The 20,594-nt window shown below is 42.9% G+C and overlaps 1 protein-coding gene across 6 annotated transcripts in view; it reads left to right on the forward strand.

Annotated features, from left to right (window-relative positions):
- The window catches only part of LOC309397768 (connector enhancer of kinase suppressor of ras 2-like), a 341,564-nt gene extending 323,073 nt beyond the window's left edge, over window positions 1-18,491 (forward strand). For all 6 annotated transcript variants that reach the window (XM_081964086.1, XM_081964088.1, XM_081964087.1 and 3 more), the window contains 8 exons: window positions 2,224-2,399; window positions 4,230-4,303; window positions 7,425-7,496; window positions 8,764-8,834; window positions 9,407-9,507; window positions 10,645-11,155; window positions 12,718-12,917; window positions 15,279-18,491. In XM_081964086.1, coding sequence (XP_081820212.1) covers window positions 2,224-2,399; window positions 4,230-4,303; window positions 7,425-7,496; window positions 8,764-8,834; window positions 9,407-9,507; window positions 10,645-11,155; window positions 12,718-12,917; window positions 15,279-15,494 — 1,421 coding nt within the window. In that variant the 3' untranslated portion in view covers window positions 15,495-18,491. The remainder of the gene's footprint in view (window positions 1-2,223; window positions 2,400-4,229; window positions 4,304-7,424; window positions 7,497-8,763; window positions 8,835-9,406; window positions 9,508-10,644; window positions 11,156-12,717; window positions 12,918-15,278) is intronic.
- The last annotated feature ends 2,103 nt before the right edge of the window (window positions 18,492-20,594 follow it).

A 20,594-nucleotide genomic window follows, 5' to 3' on the forward strand; every position in this document is an offset into this window, starting at 1 on the left:
CCAGTCACATGGCCGGCAAGCCACTCCTACCCAGTCACATGGCCGGCAAGCCACTCCCACCCAGTCACATGGCCGGCAAGCCACTCCCACCCAGTCACATGGCCAGCAAGCCACTCCCACAAAGCAGGCCACACCTACAGAAGAGGTTCTAAAAAAAATTGAAACTCACCACTGCATTAAAGACACTGTTGGATAGAAGTAAAACATTGTATTCCATAGGTATAACACATAGTGCACCTAGGAGACATGAAATTGTTGAGCTAGATCGAATCCAGCAATGTGCACAATCACTCTTAGCTCTGCTTTTCTCCAGTCTCCTCTTCACTTCACTTCACTTCACTTCTCTTCCCTTCCCTACCCTTCCTCTCCTCTTCTTTCCTCTCTTTTCTTTCCTTCCCTTCTCTTCCCCTCCTCTCTTCCCTTCTCTTCTCCTCTTCCCTTATTTTCCCTTCCCCTCTTCCCTTCTTCTTCTCCTCTCCTCTTCCCTTTCTGCCTTCCTTCCTTTCCTCCTCCTCCTCCTTAAATCATTACAAATCTCAGTGTCCAGATTCATGCAGTGCACCAAACCCTAGTAACACACAGCATAATTTAGGATTATATGTCAGCTCATTTTCTTCACCATCACCCCCCCCCCGCCCCCTCGATCTCCCTTTCTACCAAATTGGAGATTCTCCTGTATTATATTAATGATAGGCATTCTGGTAAAGAACTTGTACAGCTTCCTTGGTTTTCTACGGAAAGGAAAACTAAAGTTGGATGTCAACCAACCCATTGTTCATGTCAAACCTCCAGCCCATCTCAAATTCTGCCCAAGGCCTCCAGTGAGTTCAGGGTGTTAATTAGTATGTGGAACAGTACAATTTTTAAATGCCAGTCAGAATGCGTCGTCATGTAACAATTTCAATAAATTCATTTTGCAATCTGTTTGAAAAGCAAGAGATTGTTCAAGAGTAACCTCTTTTTTTTATTACACTCTTGTACACCGAGTTGTTTCTACAATTCACAGAATTCAGAGTTCCAAAGAAATAAAGTTTTTTACAGCTTAGCTGTGACGATGGCACAGAAGAAAGAATCATAATTTAATGGGATCTAAACTCTCGACTATGCTTCACAGCTGTAGGACAAATATAATTAATATAACAATGTAAACCCAATTTTTCACACTGCGCAGTCTGATGTTTTAATTAAATTTGCCCTCGGCTTTATAGGAAAAGTGATATGAATATTACAAGAAATTCTGTTCCTGGTGATAAAAGAAAAAGTGACAAGAAAAAAGGAGAATAGAATTTCTGAGTGATCCAGCTGTTTGAAAATAATGAAAATCAGAAGTCTTCTGGTTTCTTACTCTTGGACCTATGCCCACAATTGTGCCCAAAATGTCTCTTCTTTTTTTTCATAGTTTTTTTTTTATTTTTCATTTTCATAACATATAATCGTATGTATACTATTACATAGCCAACATCGTATTGTATTATTAAATGTTTATATCAATTCATCTTACCATCAACTCCCCAAAAGAAAAAGAAGAAAAAACCCCAGTTATTGGCTCTTGTGCTCTCCATACACTATATTTGTGCGTTCACTTTCTTCTCCCTCTCTCATCCCCCTCCCTACCGCCTTTCTTCTCTTTGTCCTCCTTCCCTTCTCTACTTCCCCTTCCTCTCTCCTACTCCTCTCTCCCCTTTCCACTCCTCGTTTCTCTCCTCCTCTTCCCCCCTCCTACCCTCTCTCCTATCCCTCATTGTAACTTTGATCAGTCACTAAACAAACCATTGTAAGTTGAAGATTACCTGTGTTGTTGTTAGTTGTGAAGTCATGTCCAATCTATCAGGACCCCATGGACAATGTTCCTCCAGGCCTTCCTGCCGTCCCTTTCTTCTTTTGCCCTCCATCGTTCCCAGCATGAGGCTCTTCTCCAGGGAGTCCTTCCTCCTTCTCATTAGGTGGCCAAAGTATTTGAGTTTCCTCTTCAGGATCTGGCCTTCTAAAGAGCAGTCAGAGTTGATCTCCTCTAGGACTGATCTATTCTATTCTATTCTATTCTATTCTATTCTTGTTGTTGTTATTAGTTGCGAAGTCATGTCCAACCCATCATGACCCCATGGACAACGTTCCTCCAGGCCTTCCTGTCCCCTACCATCCTCTGGAGTCCATTTAAGCTCACACCGACTGCTTCAGTGTCTCCATCCAGCCACCTCATTCTTCTACATTTTTTCTTTATAGGTGGTTCTCTGAACAACAGTAGCAGAAGGCGGATTTCCTGTAAAGATTTGGGCCATGGTGACTGTGAAGGTTGGTTGTGGAAGAAGAAGGATGCCAAAGGTTACTTCACCCAGAAATGGAAAAAATACTGGTTTGTCCTGAAGGATTCTTCCCTCTACTGGTACACTAACCAAAACGTGAGTACCAAGCGCAATTGCAAGGAAGACAGGATCTGTAAACTGAATAAAAGAACTGGTTTGTTTTAATGGAGGGGAGCAAGGAAGCTGAGAAGAAAGGAGAACCTTCCAATAAATGAATGGTCAACAGTGGCAGACAGGATTTTAATGCAGACAAGAGATTGAGCTGTTAAATGAGGTATGTCAGACTTCTGCACCTAGTAGAGAAATGGGCTAACTAGAGAATGGAGCTGCCTCTTTCTTCACCCAATAAGAAATGCAGTTTCAGTCCTTCTATTGGTGTGTGTGTGTGTGTGTGTGTGTGTGTGTGTGTGTAGATAGGAGATAGACAGATTGACAGAGGAGAGACAGAGAGACATAGGCAGATAGACAAGATGATTGATAGATGAGAGATAGATGATGGATGGATGGATGGATGGATGATGATGAAAGGATGGATGGATGATGGAGGGATGGATAATGGAGGGATGGATGGATGGATGGACGGATGCACAGATGAATGAATGGATGATGGATGGATGATTGATGCATGAATGGATGGATGGACAGATGATGAAAGGATGGATTATGGATGGATGGATGGATGGATGGATGATGAATGGATGGATGGATAATGGATGGATGGATAGATGGATGGATGGATGGGTGGATGGATGGACAGATGCACACATGATGAAAGGATGGATGATGGATGGATGATGGATGCATGGATGGATGGACGGATGGATGGATGCACGGACAGATGATGAAAGGATGGATGATGGATGAAGAGAGTGAGAGGGGAGATCCAGGAAATCAGGAGCACTGAGCATTAGACAAACCAAATGAAAATTTCACAGTTCAAACAATTTCACTGTAAACTTCTTTTAAATGAAACTAGGCTTATTTTTTATTTTAATTTTTATCTACATCACATAGATTCACAAAATCTATGTGACTTGACAGCTTTAAGACTTGCGTGCTTCAAATGCCAGAGTTTCTGAGCCAACATTTTGGTTGCTAAGCAAGAGCGTCGTTAAGTGAGTTTCACCACATTTTACAAGTTGGCCGTACCCACCCAGTCACATGGCTGGCAAGCCACTCCCACCCAGTCACATGGTTGGCAAGCCACTCCCACCCGGTCACATGGCCGGCAAGCCACTCCCACAAAACAGGCCACACCTACAGAAGAGGTTCTAAAAAAATTTGAAACTCGCCACTGCATTAAAGACACTGTTGGATAGAAGTAAAACATTGTATTCCATAGGTATAACACATAGTGCACCTAGGAGACATGAAATTGTTGAGCTAGATCGAATCCAGCAATGTGCACAATCACTCTTATCTCTGCTTTTCTCCAGTCTGCTCTTCTCTTCACTTCTCTTCTCTTCTCTTCCCTACCCTTCCTCTCCTCTCGGGAGTTGTTCTCGGTCAGAAAACAATTCGAAGCTTTTTTCTGACTTGTGCCTTCTAAAAGCCAAAGGCAGATTCATCTTCACATCACAGCTGTCAATCAGTGAGCTTAAGGGCCTTTCATTCTGGTTCTGCTTGTGGCCTGGGCTTGCAGAAAGTAACATTAAACCAGCTTCAAAAGTCATATTCCTCACTGAATGCCATTATGGTTCTATATTCCTGAGCATCATGTGGTTATTAATAGACTGAAACCTTAACCTTTTTTTCCTGCAAAAGTGCTTAGGATTTAAAAGGCCATCTTCAAACAGAATTGGCGCCTGCCGTGGCATGTTTGGTGATCTGGCAACCGAATTATCTGTAATGGAAGGGAGATATGGGATACTTCTCTGCCAACCTTGGCTCTGTCTCAGCGGCATTTTCTTCTTCCTCCAATCACAGGATGAAAAAGCAGAAGGATTTATCAGTTTACCAGAGTTCAGAATAGACAGAGCAATTGAATGCAGAAGGAAACAGTAAGTATGAACCAGAATCACCTGCAGAGTAGAGATACGAATGGCTTACAGACCCAACAAATCTGTTTGTGCTTTATGAAAAATTGTGCAAAGCTTCTTTTAGGGGTGCAATCCCAGGATCACCAAATTTGAAGGAGCTTCACATTTGAAGGCTCCTCTTCCTTCTCCTCCTCCTGTCCCACTCCCTTCTAGCACTGATGGTGTTATCTAGTTTGGGTAATAAAATGTCTGCAAGAAAACAACCAAGCTCAGAGAGTACCAAGGACCCCACAGTCCTCTTCTTCCTCCTCTTCTTCCTCTTCTTCCTCCTCCTCCTCCTCTCCGACTCCCTTCTAGCATTGATGATGTTACCTAGTTTAGATAATGAAACATCTGCAAGAAAACAACGAAGAGAGTACTTCACAGCCTTCTCTAAGCGGTTTACAGAGTCAGCCTTTTGCCCCCAACAATCTGGCTCCTCATTTTACCCACCTCGGAAGGATGGAAGGATGGGTCAACCTTGAGCTGGTCAGGATCGAACTGCTGGCAGTGGAATGCAGAGTTAACTGCAATAACCCTAACCCAAACCATTCAAAGTTACTTATGAAAAATGACTATTTTTCACACAAGCCATTGAAGCAGCATCCCCATGGTCACATGATCAAAATTCGGATCCTTGGCAACTGACTCATATTCATGATAGTTGCAGTGTCCCGGGGTCATGTGATCAAGAGCCGTGGTGGCGCAGTGGTTGGAATGCAGAACTGCAGGCTATTTCTGCTAACTTTCAGCTGCCATCAGTTCAGCAGTTCGATCCCGACTGGCTCAAGGTTGATTCAGCCTTCCGTCCTTCCGAGGTCGGTAAAGTGAGGCGTCAGATTGTTGGGGGTAAGATTCTGACTCTGTAAATCCCTTAGAGAGGGCTGTGAAGCCCTGTAAAACGGTCTATAAGTCTAAGTGTTATTCCTATTTGCGACCTTCAGCCAAGCAAAGTCTGTGGGGAGGACAGGTTCATTTAACACCTGTGTTCCTAACTTAACAACTGCAGTGATTGGCTTAACTCAGGTCTCACTTAGCAACAGTAAATCGGGACTCAATTACCCTTATACGTTGAGGACCACTTGTTATACGTTGGTGCACACGTAGAGATTTGCGATGAAGATTTACAATGAAGTGAGACAAAATTAGGACTCTGTCAGGGGAGATTGGGTACTTGCAGTAGTATGGACTGAAGCTGTCCCTTCCAATCCTGGACTTCACAGCTTAAGTGGAGTCCAGCATTTGAAGGGACAGCTTCAGTCCGTATTAATGCAAGCACCCAATCTCCCATGACAGAGTCCTAGGAAAATCTTTATTTTGTCTCACTCCATTTGACTGGCCTTGTCTGCCATCTAGCGGGCTCTGATTGCTGAAGTCCATTTGAGACCTGTATTTTTTATCACGGTCTCTCCCGGTATTTCTCAACGCTGGCAGCTTTAAGAGGCGTGGACTTCAACTCCCAGAATTCCCCAGCTGGGATTCCATTCAAAGCCACTGGAAACGTTGCATTTCTCTGCAGAATTATTATGGGCCGTGTCTGAATCTCACACCAGGAGCATAATTTGATGCTTACCTCCTGACTAAACACCTCCTATGATATCAATGAGGAAGATGTGTCCATAGTCCATGTGAAATCTGTATTCGCTGCCTTTGGAAATTTTGCTAATTTGGAAAGGTGCCTAAATCTGTGCCCTAATTGTCAATGTTTGAATGTAGTCCAGACAAAGAAACCAAAAGCGCAAATATTAATATTACCTTTATTGTAAAGATAAAAGGTAAAGTTTCCCCTCGCACATATGAGCTAGTCGTCCCCAACTCTAGGGGGCGGTGCTCATCTCCGTTTCAAAGCCAAAGAGCCAGCGCTGTCCGAAGATGTCTCTGTGGTCATGTGGCCGGCATGACAAAATGCCAAAGGCGCACAGAATGCTGTTACCTTCCCACCAAAGGTGGTTCCTATTTTTCTACTTGCATTTTTACATACTATCGAACTGCTAGGTTGGCAGAAGCTGGGACAAGTAACGGGAGCTCACTCCATTACGCGACGCTAGGGATTCGAACCACCGAACTGCTGACTTTTCTGATCGACAAGTTCAGCATCTTAGCCACCCTTGCGCCTTTATTGTAAGGTTATAGTAAAAAGAATCTTGCAAGTCTGTAAGCAAGTTCTCCATCCCCTCCTCGATCCTTAGGTTCCAGAAAAATAGGGAGGGTCAACTCTAAGATTCTTTGTCCATCCCCAATCCTATTTTGGATTCAGATTTTTTTTTCTTCTTGGTCCCTTGTCCTGACTGCAGCTCTTCTTCCTGTCTCCAAGGTTGTTCTCACTTTGGAAAATTTTGGAAGAATGAAGAGCTTTACATTTTGAGCAGAAATTCTATGTCAAAGAAGAGAAAATTGGGGTTATGCCAAGCTCTCAAAAATCTACCTAGGGTAACTAATGATTCAGAAATCTGTGAATTGTGTTTCAAAAGTTCTGGATATATCTGGTCACCGCCAAATTCAAACAGTAACTTGACTTCAGAAAGAGCCAGTTTAATCTAGTGGTTAAAAAGCAAAAGACTTTGAATTCAAATCCCACCTTAGGCATGAAAGCCTGCTGGGTAACTTTGGGCCAATCACCAGGAGACTGAGAGTTCTAGTCCCACCTTAGACATGAGAGCCTGCTGGGTGACTTTGGGCCAATCACCAGGAGACTATAAGTTCTAGTCCTGCTTTAGCCAAGAAAGCTGACTGGATGACTCTGGGTCAATCACCGGGAGACGATGAGTTCTAGCTCTGCCTTAGGCATGAGAGCCAACTGGATGACTTTGGGTCAATCACTCCCTCTCAGCCCAACCCATCTCACAAGGTGGTTGTGGTGGCAAAAATGGGAGGAAGAGAGCATTGTGTGTGTTGACTGCCTTGAGTTATTTGTAAAAAAAAATAAAGGATGGATACAAATAAATAAATACCATATAAATAAAAGTCAGTAGAAGTGGACAACTTGCTGTCATTTTAATAGATGCCAATTTTCTTCTTCTTCTCCTTCTCCTTCTTCTTCTTCTTCTTCTTCTTCTTCTTCTTCTTCTTCTTCTTCTTCTTCTTCTTCTTCCTCTCCACCTAGTGCTTTCAAGGCTTGCCACCCCAAAATCAAGAGCTTCTACTTTGCAACAGATTGCCTGGAAGAAATGAACCGGTAAGTTGCTCGGAGATTCTACATCGAGTGAGAATAACAGAATAAGAGAGTTGGAAGGGATCCTGGAGGTCTTCTAGTCTAACCCTTTTCTCAGGCAGGAAACCCTATATACCATGTCAGACAAATAGTCATCCATGATTTACTCTGATTTCACTCTGATACGTGTTTGGGGATAGAGAGCAAGTGAACGGAAGCATGGTGTTCTTTTATCTTCTGATACTTATGTTGAACTCCCCAACACTATGAGTTACAACATGACTATTTTGCTGCCCTTGTGTTGTGGCCTGTTGGCCTCCAGCCCTTCCGGCAGCAGAATCGGAGGAGGAGGAGGCATGGGAGTTAAGGTCAGCATCAAGGCAACCTGAGAGCTCAAAGGGGGAAGAGGGAGTGGAACTGTCAGAGAGAGAGATAAAGGCGGAGCCTCGGTCATCCGTCAGCCTCAGATGGAGAGTCAAGAGCCCCCAGGTCTGGAGGTGGCTGATGAGGAAGAGGAGGAACAGCTGGGCCCAGTGCCTGACATGCAGAAGGCAGAGGAGAGGAGAGCAGTGGAAATCTATGGGCCGGTCCTTGGGAAGAAAGACACACCACTGCAAGCAAAGCCCCACCCTAGCTCTGGGGATAAAAGGCAGGGGAGCAGAGATGAATAGATATGGCAGACAACTATCCATCTTCCGGACAGACGGACTTGTTAGCGTGAGAGAGAAACCTTTTTACCGGGGCTGCCGGCACTCCTAATAAAGGAATCTTTTGAGTTCACATCAGAGGGTCTGTTGTGTTTGGGGAGCTGAGTCAGAACACCTTGACAGCAGGAATGGACGGAGGTTAAGAATAAAACCAATCAGAAAGCAGCACCCAGGAATATTTATTTTCTGGGTTGTATTTAAAGTTGTATCAAAGAGTTGTGAAATGGGAAACTTCACATTGTGCTTCAGGATTATCCATTTGCAGCCGGCCCTCCAAATGTTGCAGAATGCAATTTCCCAACTTCTAAGTCAGCCCTGTGAAAGATGAAAAAAGTAGGAGAGTCCTAGGAGCATATAAAGTGGAATAGTTAGTTGAAATTGAATAAATAGCACAGAAATTGAATGAATGAATGAATGAATGAATGAATGAATGAATGAATGAATGAATGAATGAATGAAAGAAAATTTAAAAACATTATCATCACCAGCAACTTCAAGTTTTCCACTCGCTGCTTAATATAAGGAGGGTTTAAAGGTTTAAAGCCATTGGAACCCATTTCTCTTTTTTACAAATCTTTCAATAGATGGATGAATCGTCTAGGTTTGGCTGCCATTGGTTACACCCCTGATGACAAGGATATTCGGGCAGATGAAGGTGAGGTTCTTTTCTTGATGGCACAGAAGAGAAGAGAAGAGAAGAGAAGAGAAGAGAAGAGAAGAGAAGAGAAGAGAAGAGAAGTAGAGCAGGATAGAACAGGACAGAACAGAACAGAACAGGAGTAGAGCAGGACAGAACAGGAATAGAAGACAATAGAATAGAACAGAGGAGTGCAGAACAGAACAGAATAGAGGAGAGGAGAATAGAATAGAGAGAAGAGCAGAACAGAACAGAGCTCTTATTTAGTCAAGTGTGATTGACTAAATAAGTCAATCACACAAGGAATTTGTCTCTGGTGCATACGCTCTTCGTGTACGTGCAAAACAGCAGAGTAATAATAATCATAATAACATCATGATACCAATAAGAGAAGGTAGTAGAAAAGATGAAAAGGATAATAGTAATACAACCATACTACATGGGTGAAAATACTTAGATTTAAGACAAAGCTCTGGGAATTAGTTGTTCAAAAGAGGCAGTTGAAATTATCTGACTTTCCTGCAGCCTTTGGGAAACCTTGGCTAGCAAAGCAGACATTTCTGAACAAAATGATAACCTTTTCTTCACAGATTATTGGAGTGAAAGTGACCAGGAAGACGTTGACAACTCCTTAATGTTGAAGCAAGAAGGATCCGTTGTGCTTTCTGACTCCTACCACCGGAACCCCTCGGTGAGTCCAGAAAGTTGTGAAATGAAAACACTCTGAATTTCACTCTGCATTTTCTTTTCTTTTTTCTCTCCCTTTCTGGATGTCCCAAAGGTGTTTTTCCCAAAAGGCAACTGGACTTCCTTGGTATTTTTGTTTGAAAACCTTTCGCTTCTCACCCAAGAAGTTTTTTTTCCATTCTAGCTCTGTTAGAACTGAAGAAGCTTCTTGGATGAGAAGCAACATGTTAGAAAGAAAGAAAGAAAGAAAGAAAGAAAGAAAGAAAGAAAGAAAGAAAGAAAGAAAGAAAGAAAGAAAGAAAGAAAGGAGGGAGGGAGGGAGGGAGGGAGGGAGGGAGGGAGGGAGGGAGGGAGGGAGGGAGGGAGGGAGGGAGGGAGGAAGGAAGGAAGGAAGGAAGGAGAAAGAAAGCAGAAAGGAATAAAAAAGAAAGATAGAGGAAAGGAAGGGAGGGAAGGAGGGGGGAAATAAAGAAAGAGAGAGGGGGATGTAAGGAAGGGAAGGAAGGAAGGAAGGAAGGAAAGAAAGAAAGAAAGAAAGAAAGAAAGAAAGAAAGAAAGAAAGAAAGAAAGAAAGAAAAAAGAGAAAGAGAAAGAGAAAGAGAAAGAGAAAGAGAAAGCAGTTTGGGGACAACCATGACCTGGATGATGGAGAATCTCCATGGAAACTCTTTCTAGATGTGTGCTGGGAACCTGAAAACAACAGTCAACTGGATGTAACAGAGATAATAGATTTCAGTAACAGAGATTACCAACACGAAAGCAACTCTACAAGAAGCAGTAGCAGTAGCAATGGCACTCAGACTTATATACCGCTTCACAGTGCTTTTACAGCCCTCTCTAAGCAGTTTCCAGAGTCAGCCTCTTGCCCCCAACAATCTGGGTCCTCATTTGACCCTCCTCGGACGGATGGAAGGCTGAGTCGACCTTGAGCCGGGTGGGATTCGAACTGCCAAATTGCAGGCAGCCAGCAATCAGCAGAAGCAGCCTGCAGTACTGCCCCCTAACCACTGTGCCACCACCGTAGCTCAGTAACAGCCTATTGTGGGAAAGAAAAGGATTTACCTCTGAAGAGTCTATCTTGTATGGTTCCAGTGTCTTTCCATAACTATATCTTACAATGGGGTGTTTTATTCATTTGCAGATGAATTCTTCGAGTCCATTCCCTGAGCCAAAACATGGCCGTCACTTCTCCAGTGAATCAACCTATTCCCATTCTTCTGCAGAGGAATCCCGACAGGATCCAACAGGGAACACACACTCTGCAGGAGGTTCTAGACCTCCCTACCGAGAACGACGTTCATGGCAGGATCTTATAGAGACGCCGTTGACCAGTTCGGGACTCCATTTCCTGCAGACTGTTCCTACTGACTCAGACTATGTGAACGAGAGGTTCGGGGTGTCCCCGGAGAGGCGGCGACAAGCCACCTTACCCGTCCAGAGACGCCATAATCATGATCAGGATGGTCCTTTCCCGTTGGTCGAGTGCTACAAAGGTCAGAGTTCGCATTCCAGGCCCCAGAAGCAAAGGAGTCAAAGCCTTCCTCGAAATCGCGACGTCCGGATCAAAGGGCGAGTAAAAACGAGTGGGATCTCCGAAGAGCGGTCGGAAGAGGAGCTGGCCATTAAAAAGCCGAGTAATTTGGGGGAAGATGGTAAGAGATTAAAATAGCTGGGACTTCTGATAGTGTGAGTGATGGAAGCAATGAAACTGAGCGATCAGGCTTCTGCTCCTTGTTCATGTCAAAACATGACATCTCCATTACAGGCAGCAGAATTACAAAAGGTTTCCATGTGAGGTCTTGAAAAGTTAAGTCGGAGTAGAAGTTTCTGGATCAGATGAACTCACTAGTCAGCATGACACAATTTCTGGTATTTGTAAAAGTAGGGTCATCTTCAGTAATTGAGGCAACGGAACATCTGGTAGAACAAGTAGAACACAGAACTTAGGCTGGAAGTTCTGGAAGGGACCTCGAAGGTCTTCTAGCTCATCCCCCTTGACCAAGTAAGAAGACTTATATTATCCCAGTCAAATAATTGTCTAGTCTATTTTTGAAAACCTCCAAAGATGAAGTGCCTACAACTCCTGGAGGAAAGCTGCAGGTAGTCCTCAACTTACAATAGCTCATTTAGTGACCATTCAAAGTAACAACGGCACTGAAAAAAAAGTGACTTAAGATGGTTTTTCACACTTATGACCGTATCAGCATCCCAGCCAGCTTTGGACAAGCGAAGTCAAAGGGGGACATTACTTAACACTTGCATGATTCCCTTAACAACATGGACAAAAAAAGGTCATAAATTTGGCCATAACTCGCTTAGCAACCACTTTGCTTAGCAATGGAAATTTTGATCCCAGTTGTGGTTATAATTTGAGGACTGGTTGTTAGATATTAGGACCTTAAGTCTAGATTGTATATTCTGTGGTTTGGTTTAGTTCTTTCCCAGAGTTCACCTAGGTTAGAAAATGTCTCTTTCGTAGGTTTTATTTTTACATTTCATTGGGATTAAAACAGAGATAGCAACAATGTCAGAGTTTTGCAGCACATTCGACAAGCGCACAAGTAAATGAACTTCAGCAGGATTCAATTATATACAAGAAACTTCTTTATACACAATACCATGCATCAGAAGTCAGCATACAAAATCAGGAATACAAAGCAATATTCATAGAAGCAAGTCATTACAGAGTAGAGAGATACGGTACTGATGTTGCAAAGTTACAGAGGCCAAACCAACTCTTATATACAGTTCAGAAAGTCTAAGCCATGCCCAGACTCCAAAACTGTCTCTTATGGCTCCATACAAACAAATATTATGTTTCAGTTTCCAAACAGTTCCCATTGGCTGACCTGTTGCCATGTCTATTCCTGTCTATGAACATTCATACTCTGACAAATAACCATAGCACTTAGACTTATATACTGCTTCACAGTGCTTTACAGCCCTCTCTAAGCGGTGTACAAAGTCGGCATATTCCACCCAACAATCTGGGTCCTCATTTTACCAACTTCAGAAGGATGGAAGGCTGAGTCAAACGTGAGCTGGTGAGAATCAAACTCCTGGCAGTGGGCAGAGTTAGTCTGCACTAACCACTGGACCACATGGCTCTTATTTACACTATTCATCGGCACAATAAGGATGACATCTTTAACTTTGCCTGTTTTCCTTCATTAGACATATATCTAGCTTCTAAAGCAGGCTTGCTTCTCTTTAGAAAAAGTAGAAGAACGAAGAAAGAGCACAGACGGTCTTCATGAACTCTACAAGACTTTGGAACAAGCCAGCTTGTCAGCCTTTGGAGAGCAACGTCCTTCCACCAAGCAGGAATTCCGGAGGTCCTTCGTCAAGAGATGCAATGACCCTGTCGTCAATGAAAAGTTGCATCGCATCCGAGTACTCAAAAGTACCTTAAAAGTAAGAACACCTTACCCCTGTAGTAGATTCAGTGAAAGGGGCTGTATAGCTTGTTATAGTAACAACGGAGAGTTTTTCTACTCCTGGATCAAAGGTGGGTTCCTACTGGTTCGGATCAGTTCGGACGAACCGGTAGTAACTTGGCGGCCTAGGTCCCTGGCACTGGTAGCGACACAGGCCTGCCATGCCCCTGAACCAGTTCTCCTAGGGCACTGCCATCTTGGTTTTCAATTCTGTGCATGCGCAAAACACCTCTCATTGCAGAAATTTATTTATTTATTTCATTTTTTAACGCTTTGCACATGAGCAGACGTTTTTATGTGCCAATGTGCACAGGCGTGGAGCATGTGTCTGGTGTCCGCAAGAGTGAAGTGAGCATGCGTGCACAAAAATATTTTGCACGCCGAACTGGCAGTAATGCCAGCATGAACCCACCCCTGCCCTGAATCAGAGGAATGTAGAAAGACCAATTCTCCATCTAGTAGCCATCTCTAGGTCCAAGCAAGGAGAAAGCCAATTTGACCCATGAAAAGACCTTGCTGCTGTCATTCAGATAGTGAAAGAGCATTTCTATCATCACATCGAAAGATCTTCCCCTCTATGGCCTGGGTGAAACATCATGACACCAAGACAGAAAAGGGCAAGACTTGAACATAATGTCGGGCATGGAGGGTCAGGATCACACATAAGTTCCAGTTCAGAAGATTTATTGCTGAAACCTATACACAAGAATCCGGGCAACTAACGTACAAAACTAAATTGGTGCCTGATAAAGGTCAACAGAATTCAAGAGGGGTTGGACTTATAACATTAATGGGAATGTGTTCTGACCCCCCCCTCTCCATGCCTGTGAATAAACCAGAACACAGGCATGGCTGTTTGCCACTATTTAATTTGCTGCGATAACAAATCCTTTGGCTGAAGGCCCAGACAACTCACGTTCAAGAAAAACACTCAGATAGTCCCAACAAGCAGACACAACTAGAATACATAGACTTTCTTCACTGCTAATTCGAACGGTTGTTTCCTGCAAATGTCCCCTCCCAACGTCTCACCTATAAGCTCTCTTGGGAGGGGCCAATCCACAACCACCTGTGGTAATCATTTTCTGTGACTCTCCCTACGTAATTGCTGCTGCCGTTTCTCAGCCCTTCTCAATCTAGCATCAGGGACAAACTGCCTTTGATCCTCCCCACTGCTCCATGCCTCAGGCACCTCCTGGTGGCCAACCAACCCCTCTGGTCCCTGCTGTGAATCTGAATCCTGCACAGGGTCCTCCACATCGTCCAGGGCAGACTCAAATGATCTCTCACTATCCAAGTCCATCAGCAGCTCAACTGGATCCTGTTGGACCACAACAGGAATGTAATGACTCCAGGCTAATGATTCACTTGACTCCACCTTCCCACTCTGCCTCCTCTTTTCCTTCACGTAACGACATGAAGCTACTGCTTTCATCATTCTGCTTTGCTTCTCCCACCCATTTCGGCCCAGACGCTGTGGATTTCACCCCAAATGGATCTAAATATTTGATTCAACTCATTCTTTTGTCCTTGCTGTGTCCATGTAATCTCATTCCCCTACTTTCCCCCCTACACACTCCCTTTTCCTTACCTCTTATTTCCTCTCCTTGACATCAGGTTAACCGTCAGAGATCGCTTTAAGCCGAAATTAAACTTCAAAATTAAACGAATAATAATGAAGCATAAATCATGCACATGTCAAAACAGACACAAACACACCCACTGCGGTGCAGGAAGCCAACTAGGCCACACCCACCCAACAACGGGCCAACGAACCCATTGATGCAATTTTTGAAGCCCACCCCTGGGCACAGTATTCTGCTGTGGAGTAGACCAGCCCTACTGCTGAAGCTACTCATTTACCATATTTTTTGGAGTATAAGATGCACCGGAGTATAAAATGCACCAAGGTTTTCAAGAGGCAATTATTTTTTTTAAAGTTGTTGCACTCTGCAAACCTCCCAAAAACTGCACGTTTTTTTTAAAGGCATAAATAGCCTTTAGGAGGCTTGTAGAGTGCTCTTGTGGGGGGAGGGAAATATGAGCAAAAAACAGCCCGTTGTTTTCTCATTCCCCCTCCCCCAGCCCCTAGGAGGTCTCTGAAAGCCTCCATAAGGCTCTGCACAGCCATTTTGGTGAAGGGGGCAGGGTTTCGGGAGGCCAAAAATGCTGTATTCAGGGTATAAGGCGCACCCAAATTTTCAGCCTCTTTTTTGAGGGAAAAAGGTGCGTCTTATACTCCGAAAAATACTGTAGTTCCACATCATTTCTGGAGTACGTTGTTCCTAGGATTGATTTTTTTTTCCCATCTGAAATGTTTCTCCTTTTTTCCGCTCAGGCCAAGGAAGGAGATCTGGCCATGATCAACAGCTTGCTCCACGAACCTAACTTGACGTCCAAGAAATTCAAAGAATGGAAAATAAAGAACTATGAGTTTTTTCTGGACATTTGTGAGTACAGCGGTGCTTTGAAAGCCCAGAACGGAGCTTCTGAACTCACCATGACGGCCTCTCTGCTCTCACACACACATTCCTTCATCGAGACCCACGTCTGACACCCCCTCCCTTGTCGGAAGAAGGGCGGAGAGCCACGGTGGTGGTGGGGGGGAGAGAGACGATCCCTTGTGACAAAACACTGTAACCCGTATCAATAATGTATCCAGCTCTATTGTAAATAGATTGGATAAGAATTTAGTACCATCGGATGCCTACTGCATTGCATGACGAGACAGATTTCTTTATTTATTTTTACTCCCCTTTTTCTGGAATTATTTTGGGTTGTGTTTTTTTTCCTCCAATTCTGCTTTAGTGAAGAAGCAGCACATAGAAGGACGAACGGGCATAAAACGACACAAAACTGCAGTATATTTATAAAACGCCAGTACACCTACCCATATTTTTGAAAAGAACAAGTTTAGTCAACAGGATTCCTCTTTCTTTTATGTACGTAGATATAGCTGCGCTTGCTCGTATCTAGGTATATAAAACGGAACGTGAAAGCTGAGGTTTTATTTTTTTAAAAAACAATATTTCCAGAGACGTCCATCCTCATAAATTTCCCTCCCCTCCTTTTCTTTTTTTTCTTTCTTAAGAGTGGAAATTTTAAATATGAAAAAGAGAAAAAAAGAAGAATAAAAGAATAAAAGAAAAGACCCATCGCTCTTAGGAAAAGAGGGTTTAACCGTTCAGCATTTCCAAGAAACGACCTGGGTTGTGAGATACAAAGAGAGCTTGGCAAAGTCTAGAAATGGAAACGTTAAATTTCCCCCACCCCACCCCTCACCTTTTTTGGCGTGCCTTAAAGTATGCAGCATTTTATCCCAGGAAAACCACTTGCTTTCCGTTTGGGCTGTCCAGGCTCAACATGCTGTTGAAATGCTGTGCTATTCTTACAAAACTGTGCCTGCTTTTCGGAAGATTGACCCAAGACACACATGAGGGTGTGTGTGCACTGACACACCCCTGTACGTTCATGTGACAGAGAAGAATTAAGGTACGAAAAACTGTTTGTGGGAGCAGGATTGCGCAAAAGGCAGCTTCTGCTCACCCTTCTGGCCCGTCACGAGTTGGGGGCCGAGAACGTAATCCGTAATTTCTGGAAATCGGTAGCTATTCCGGGTGTCAGCAAATGTCCACTGTGAATTTAAAGGCCAGAAACCTACCAACGGCAAAATTCTGATCTTGTCTTTTTGCAGCCTCAAGACAGAATAACAAAAGAAAAAACAGCCAAACTGAACACCAATGGCTGTCTATATTTACACTGTGCTATTGAATAAAGATCCTCAGATTTATGATTTGAGAACCTTTGCAATAAAAAGAAACCTACATCCTGTTGAGGCATTATCACTGAACAGGGAATTCAAGGCCAGTAAGAGACATGGGTTCTCCTAATCACCCCTGATCCTTCTAAACCTATCCTGTTGAGTAGGAACTCATCCTCCATCTCATGTTCATTCAAAAACTTAGTGGAAGTCTCTATCTCTTCAGGAACACTAGTAGTAGTAGTAGAAGTAATAAGCAGATCTCTGTCCCGCAGATGTTGCCAGATTGCAATTCACATTTGTTCTTCAAAACTGGAGCTCACCTAGGTTCCATCCTAAAGGTTTCTACTCAACTTTCAAGGAAGTAGGAGTAGAAAACTCTTGCATAACCTCACTGCCCAACACGGAGAAGGGGTGAGCAGAGCTTGACAGTAAGCAAAAGGATATCAGGTGCCACGTTACCATTTTTTAAATTTCTGCATGACTTTGAGGATTAAATATTCTGGACTATAGAGCACCATTTCTCAACCTCGGTGGCTTTAAGAGGTATGGACATCAGCTTCCAAAGTTACTCAGCTCCAGTCATCTTACAGCCACCATGGTTGAGAAACATTGTCCTAGAGGTCGCATAGCCACAGAGAGAAACAGATTGGGGTCTCTAGAGTTAACCTACACATGAAGCCTACTAGAATGAGAATATATCTGCTGAATATAACTCCACATTGGTGACAGGGAGGGCATCTGGCCAGTAAACGCTCAGCTCCAATTAATTGCCCAGACTCCACCCTGCAAGGGATTATGGGGTTGTTAAAAGAAGGTGATGAAACCTACTAGAGCTTTTTTCAGAAAACTAGAATGCAGGTAATCCTCACCTTACAACCATCCATTTAACAATTGTACAAAGTTGTGATGGAAGTGAAAAAAAAGTGACTTATGACCAGTCCTTGCACTGATGTCTGTTGCAGTGTGCCCATGGTCATGTGATCAAAATTTGGGCACAAGACAACCAGTAAGATGGTCACTTATGACTTTCCCAGGAGTCTTCCAACAAGTAAAGCCAATGGGAGAAGGTGTTGCATAACAACTGAATCACTTAGCAAGGGATGTTCCAGTCCCAATTGTGGTCAAAAGTCAATGACTACCTGTTTTAGAGTATTGGAATGCTGCCATAGGCTCATTGGAGCATTATGGGAAACTTCCAAAAGTCTAAATAAGTCTTGTTAGAAGGGCAACTTCCAATCACAAGCAGAAGTTGAACAAGGAAGTTGGTACTTGAGACAGAAGATCTCAACTCCTACTCCAGATCAATAAAATTAATCTAGTAATTGGCTGTTTATTGTCCCTTTTCCATTCCCTTTCCTTTTTCCCAGATGTGCTTCTTAAAACGGAGCCCATTCAGCTTGGCTTATTATAAGCCAAGCCTAGCCTATGGATTTTAGACAACATAGAAGGATGAATTAAGAAGAGAAATATTCATTGAAGACGTTCCTTGGTGTATATTGGTTTACACTCGGTTCCTTGAGAGCCCATTAGCTGTATGCTGCAAGGACATGCCTTCTACTTATTTAGAAGAAACTTACATCAAATTCTAACCAGAAGAGCATTTGGAAGTGCAATGCCATGTTGTGAATTTATTTGCTTTAAAACTTTTGCACCCTTAGGCAAAGCAACTAAACTGAGTTTTGATTGCATCATCCCATCCATCATATTGCCCTTTTTGATCATACTTTGAGACATTCGTGGCACACAAAAAAACCTAATACCTTGACTACAGAGTTGGAAGTCCAATTTTGAAAGCATTTCTAGGACCAAACAGAACTCTGTTGGCTACCATCTGACCACCATTAGCCATTGGTCAACATACTTAACTAAGTTAAGTTTAATGTCTTGGCAGGCATGTTTGCACTGAAAGATAAGCCTAGTTGGTTTTAAACTTGGTTTGCTTTTGGGGTTGGAATTTTGATGTCTGTTGAAAACCCAGGTTAGTTTTTCATTTCATGGATCAAGAACATTGCATCCAGTTTGGGTCATCACACTATACAAAAAATGTTGAGACTCTAGAAAGAGTGCAGAGAAGAGCAACAAAGACGATTAGGGGACTGGAGACTAAAACATATGATGAACGGTTGCAGGAACTGGGTATGTCTAGTTTAATAGAAAGAAGGACTAGGGGAGACATGATAGCAGTCTTCCAATATCTCAGGGGTTGCCACAAAGAAGAGGGAGTCAAGCTATTCTCCAAGGCACCTGAGGGCAGAACAAGAAGCAATGGGTGGAAACTAATCAAGGAGAGAAGCAACTTAGAACTGAGGAGAAAATTCCTGACAGAACAATTAATCAGTGGAACAGCTTGCCTTCAGAAGTTGTGAATGCTCTATCACTGGAGGTTTTTAAGAGATTGGACACGTCTAGAATGGTATAATGTTTCCTGCCTAAGCAGGGGTTGGACTAGAAGACCTCCAAGGTCCCTTCCAACTCTGCTATTCTGTTAAGAACAAACTCACATGGGTTAATTTATTAACCAAGTTAAGCATAGCATGTGAACATAACCACTGGGTAGTGGTACTAATGCCTCCAGAGGAGGAAAAAAAATAGCAGCTGCAACCATGGTGTGGTAAGGCCAGATGCCAGCTCCACAGATCAAGGCTTCTAGGATTTGAAGAGAAAAACATTGAAATATGTGAAATTTTAAAAATCAGCATAATTATAATGCCAGGGTGAAGCTAGGGCCTGATTTGACCGAACGATCTTTGTTCGCTAAAGCGTTGTTTACTTAATTGTAAACAAGCATTGTGCCCTTGTCCTTTCCTTCCCTGGGCACTTCAATCATGGTTTATTAAGCCAGAATAAACTGGTTTGCCTTGAACAACTAGCTTTATTCAGTTGGATGTATATCTCATAAGATTACGGCAACTACTTTGATGTAGGCAAATAAAAGCTTCTGTCACAATCTATGTCTGTCAAACAGAATGTGATGAAGTTTGAAATTCTGGTTTTGATATTCTAGTAATCTGTAATTCTAAGATTAAGGTAAAAGTATAGAAGGAAAGATGGTGTCATAAACCACAGAGTAGAGACAGAGGGACAAAGATGGGGTTTATTGTATATATGCCCCAATCTCAGTTTTAATATGTCTGAATCAGACCTTTGACTCTTGTTTATTTAACAATTACTTTCCCAAAGAACTTTTTTTTTTCTTTTGTAAAATACTTTCTGCTCTTAGAAAAAGAAAGCATCTACATTTTTCAAGGCAAGTTTAAAAGCAGTATTTGATACACTGGTGATAATAGATTCTGGTGCTTCCAAGAAGACACTGAGGTGACTTCACATCCCAAACCATGTGCTTCCCAAAACATGTTGCCAAAGGTTTATAAATCCACTGTTTTATTTTTGTTAGTCTCTCACATGTCGGTCACTGTATAAATCTATGCAGATCAGCCTTTTCTATAGAGTAGCTGTCCAAATTTGCCAACTCCTGATCTTGGCAGCTAGATTGATTCCGCTTCTCTGTGTCCTCACTAACTTGTTTCTTTGCATTAAGAGCCTATATTTCATAGGTTCACAATCAATCTTCTCTCTCTCTCTCTCTCTCTCTCTCTCTCTCTCTCTCTCTCTCTCTCTCTCTCACTGAAAATGGCAATTTTATTGTTTATATGGTAGCAATGTTTCTCGATCTTGGCAGGTTTAAGATGCCTGAACTTCAACTCCCAGAATTCCCCAAATAGCATAGGCAACACTGGACTATAAGATCCCTGGACTTGCATATCAATCTAAATTTATGTCTCTTAAGATAAATGAACAGTATTCCTTCCTCTCTCCCTCTCTCTCCCTCTCTCTCCCTCTCTCTCTCTCTCTCTCTCTCCCTCCCTCCCTCCCTCTCTCTCTCTCTCTCTC

This window comes from Natrix helvetica (genome assembly GCF_964273705.1).
Source record: "Natrix helvetica genome assembly, chromosome: 11".
NCBI classification, from domain to species: domain Eukaryota; kingdom Metazoa; phylum Chordata; class Lepidosauria; order Squamata; family Natricidae; genus Natrix; species Natrix helvetica.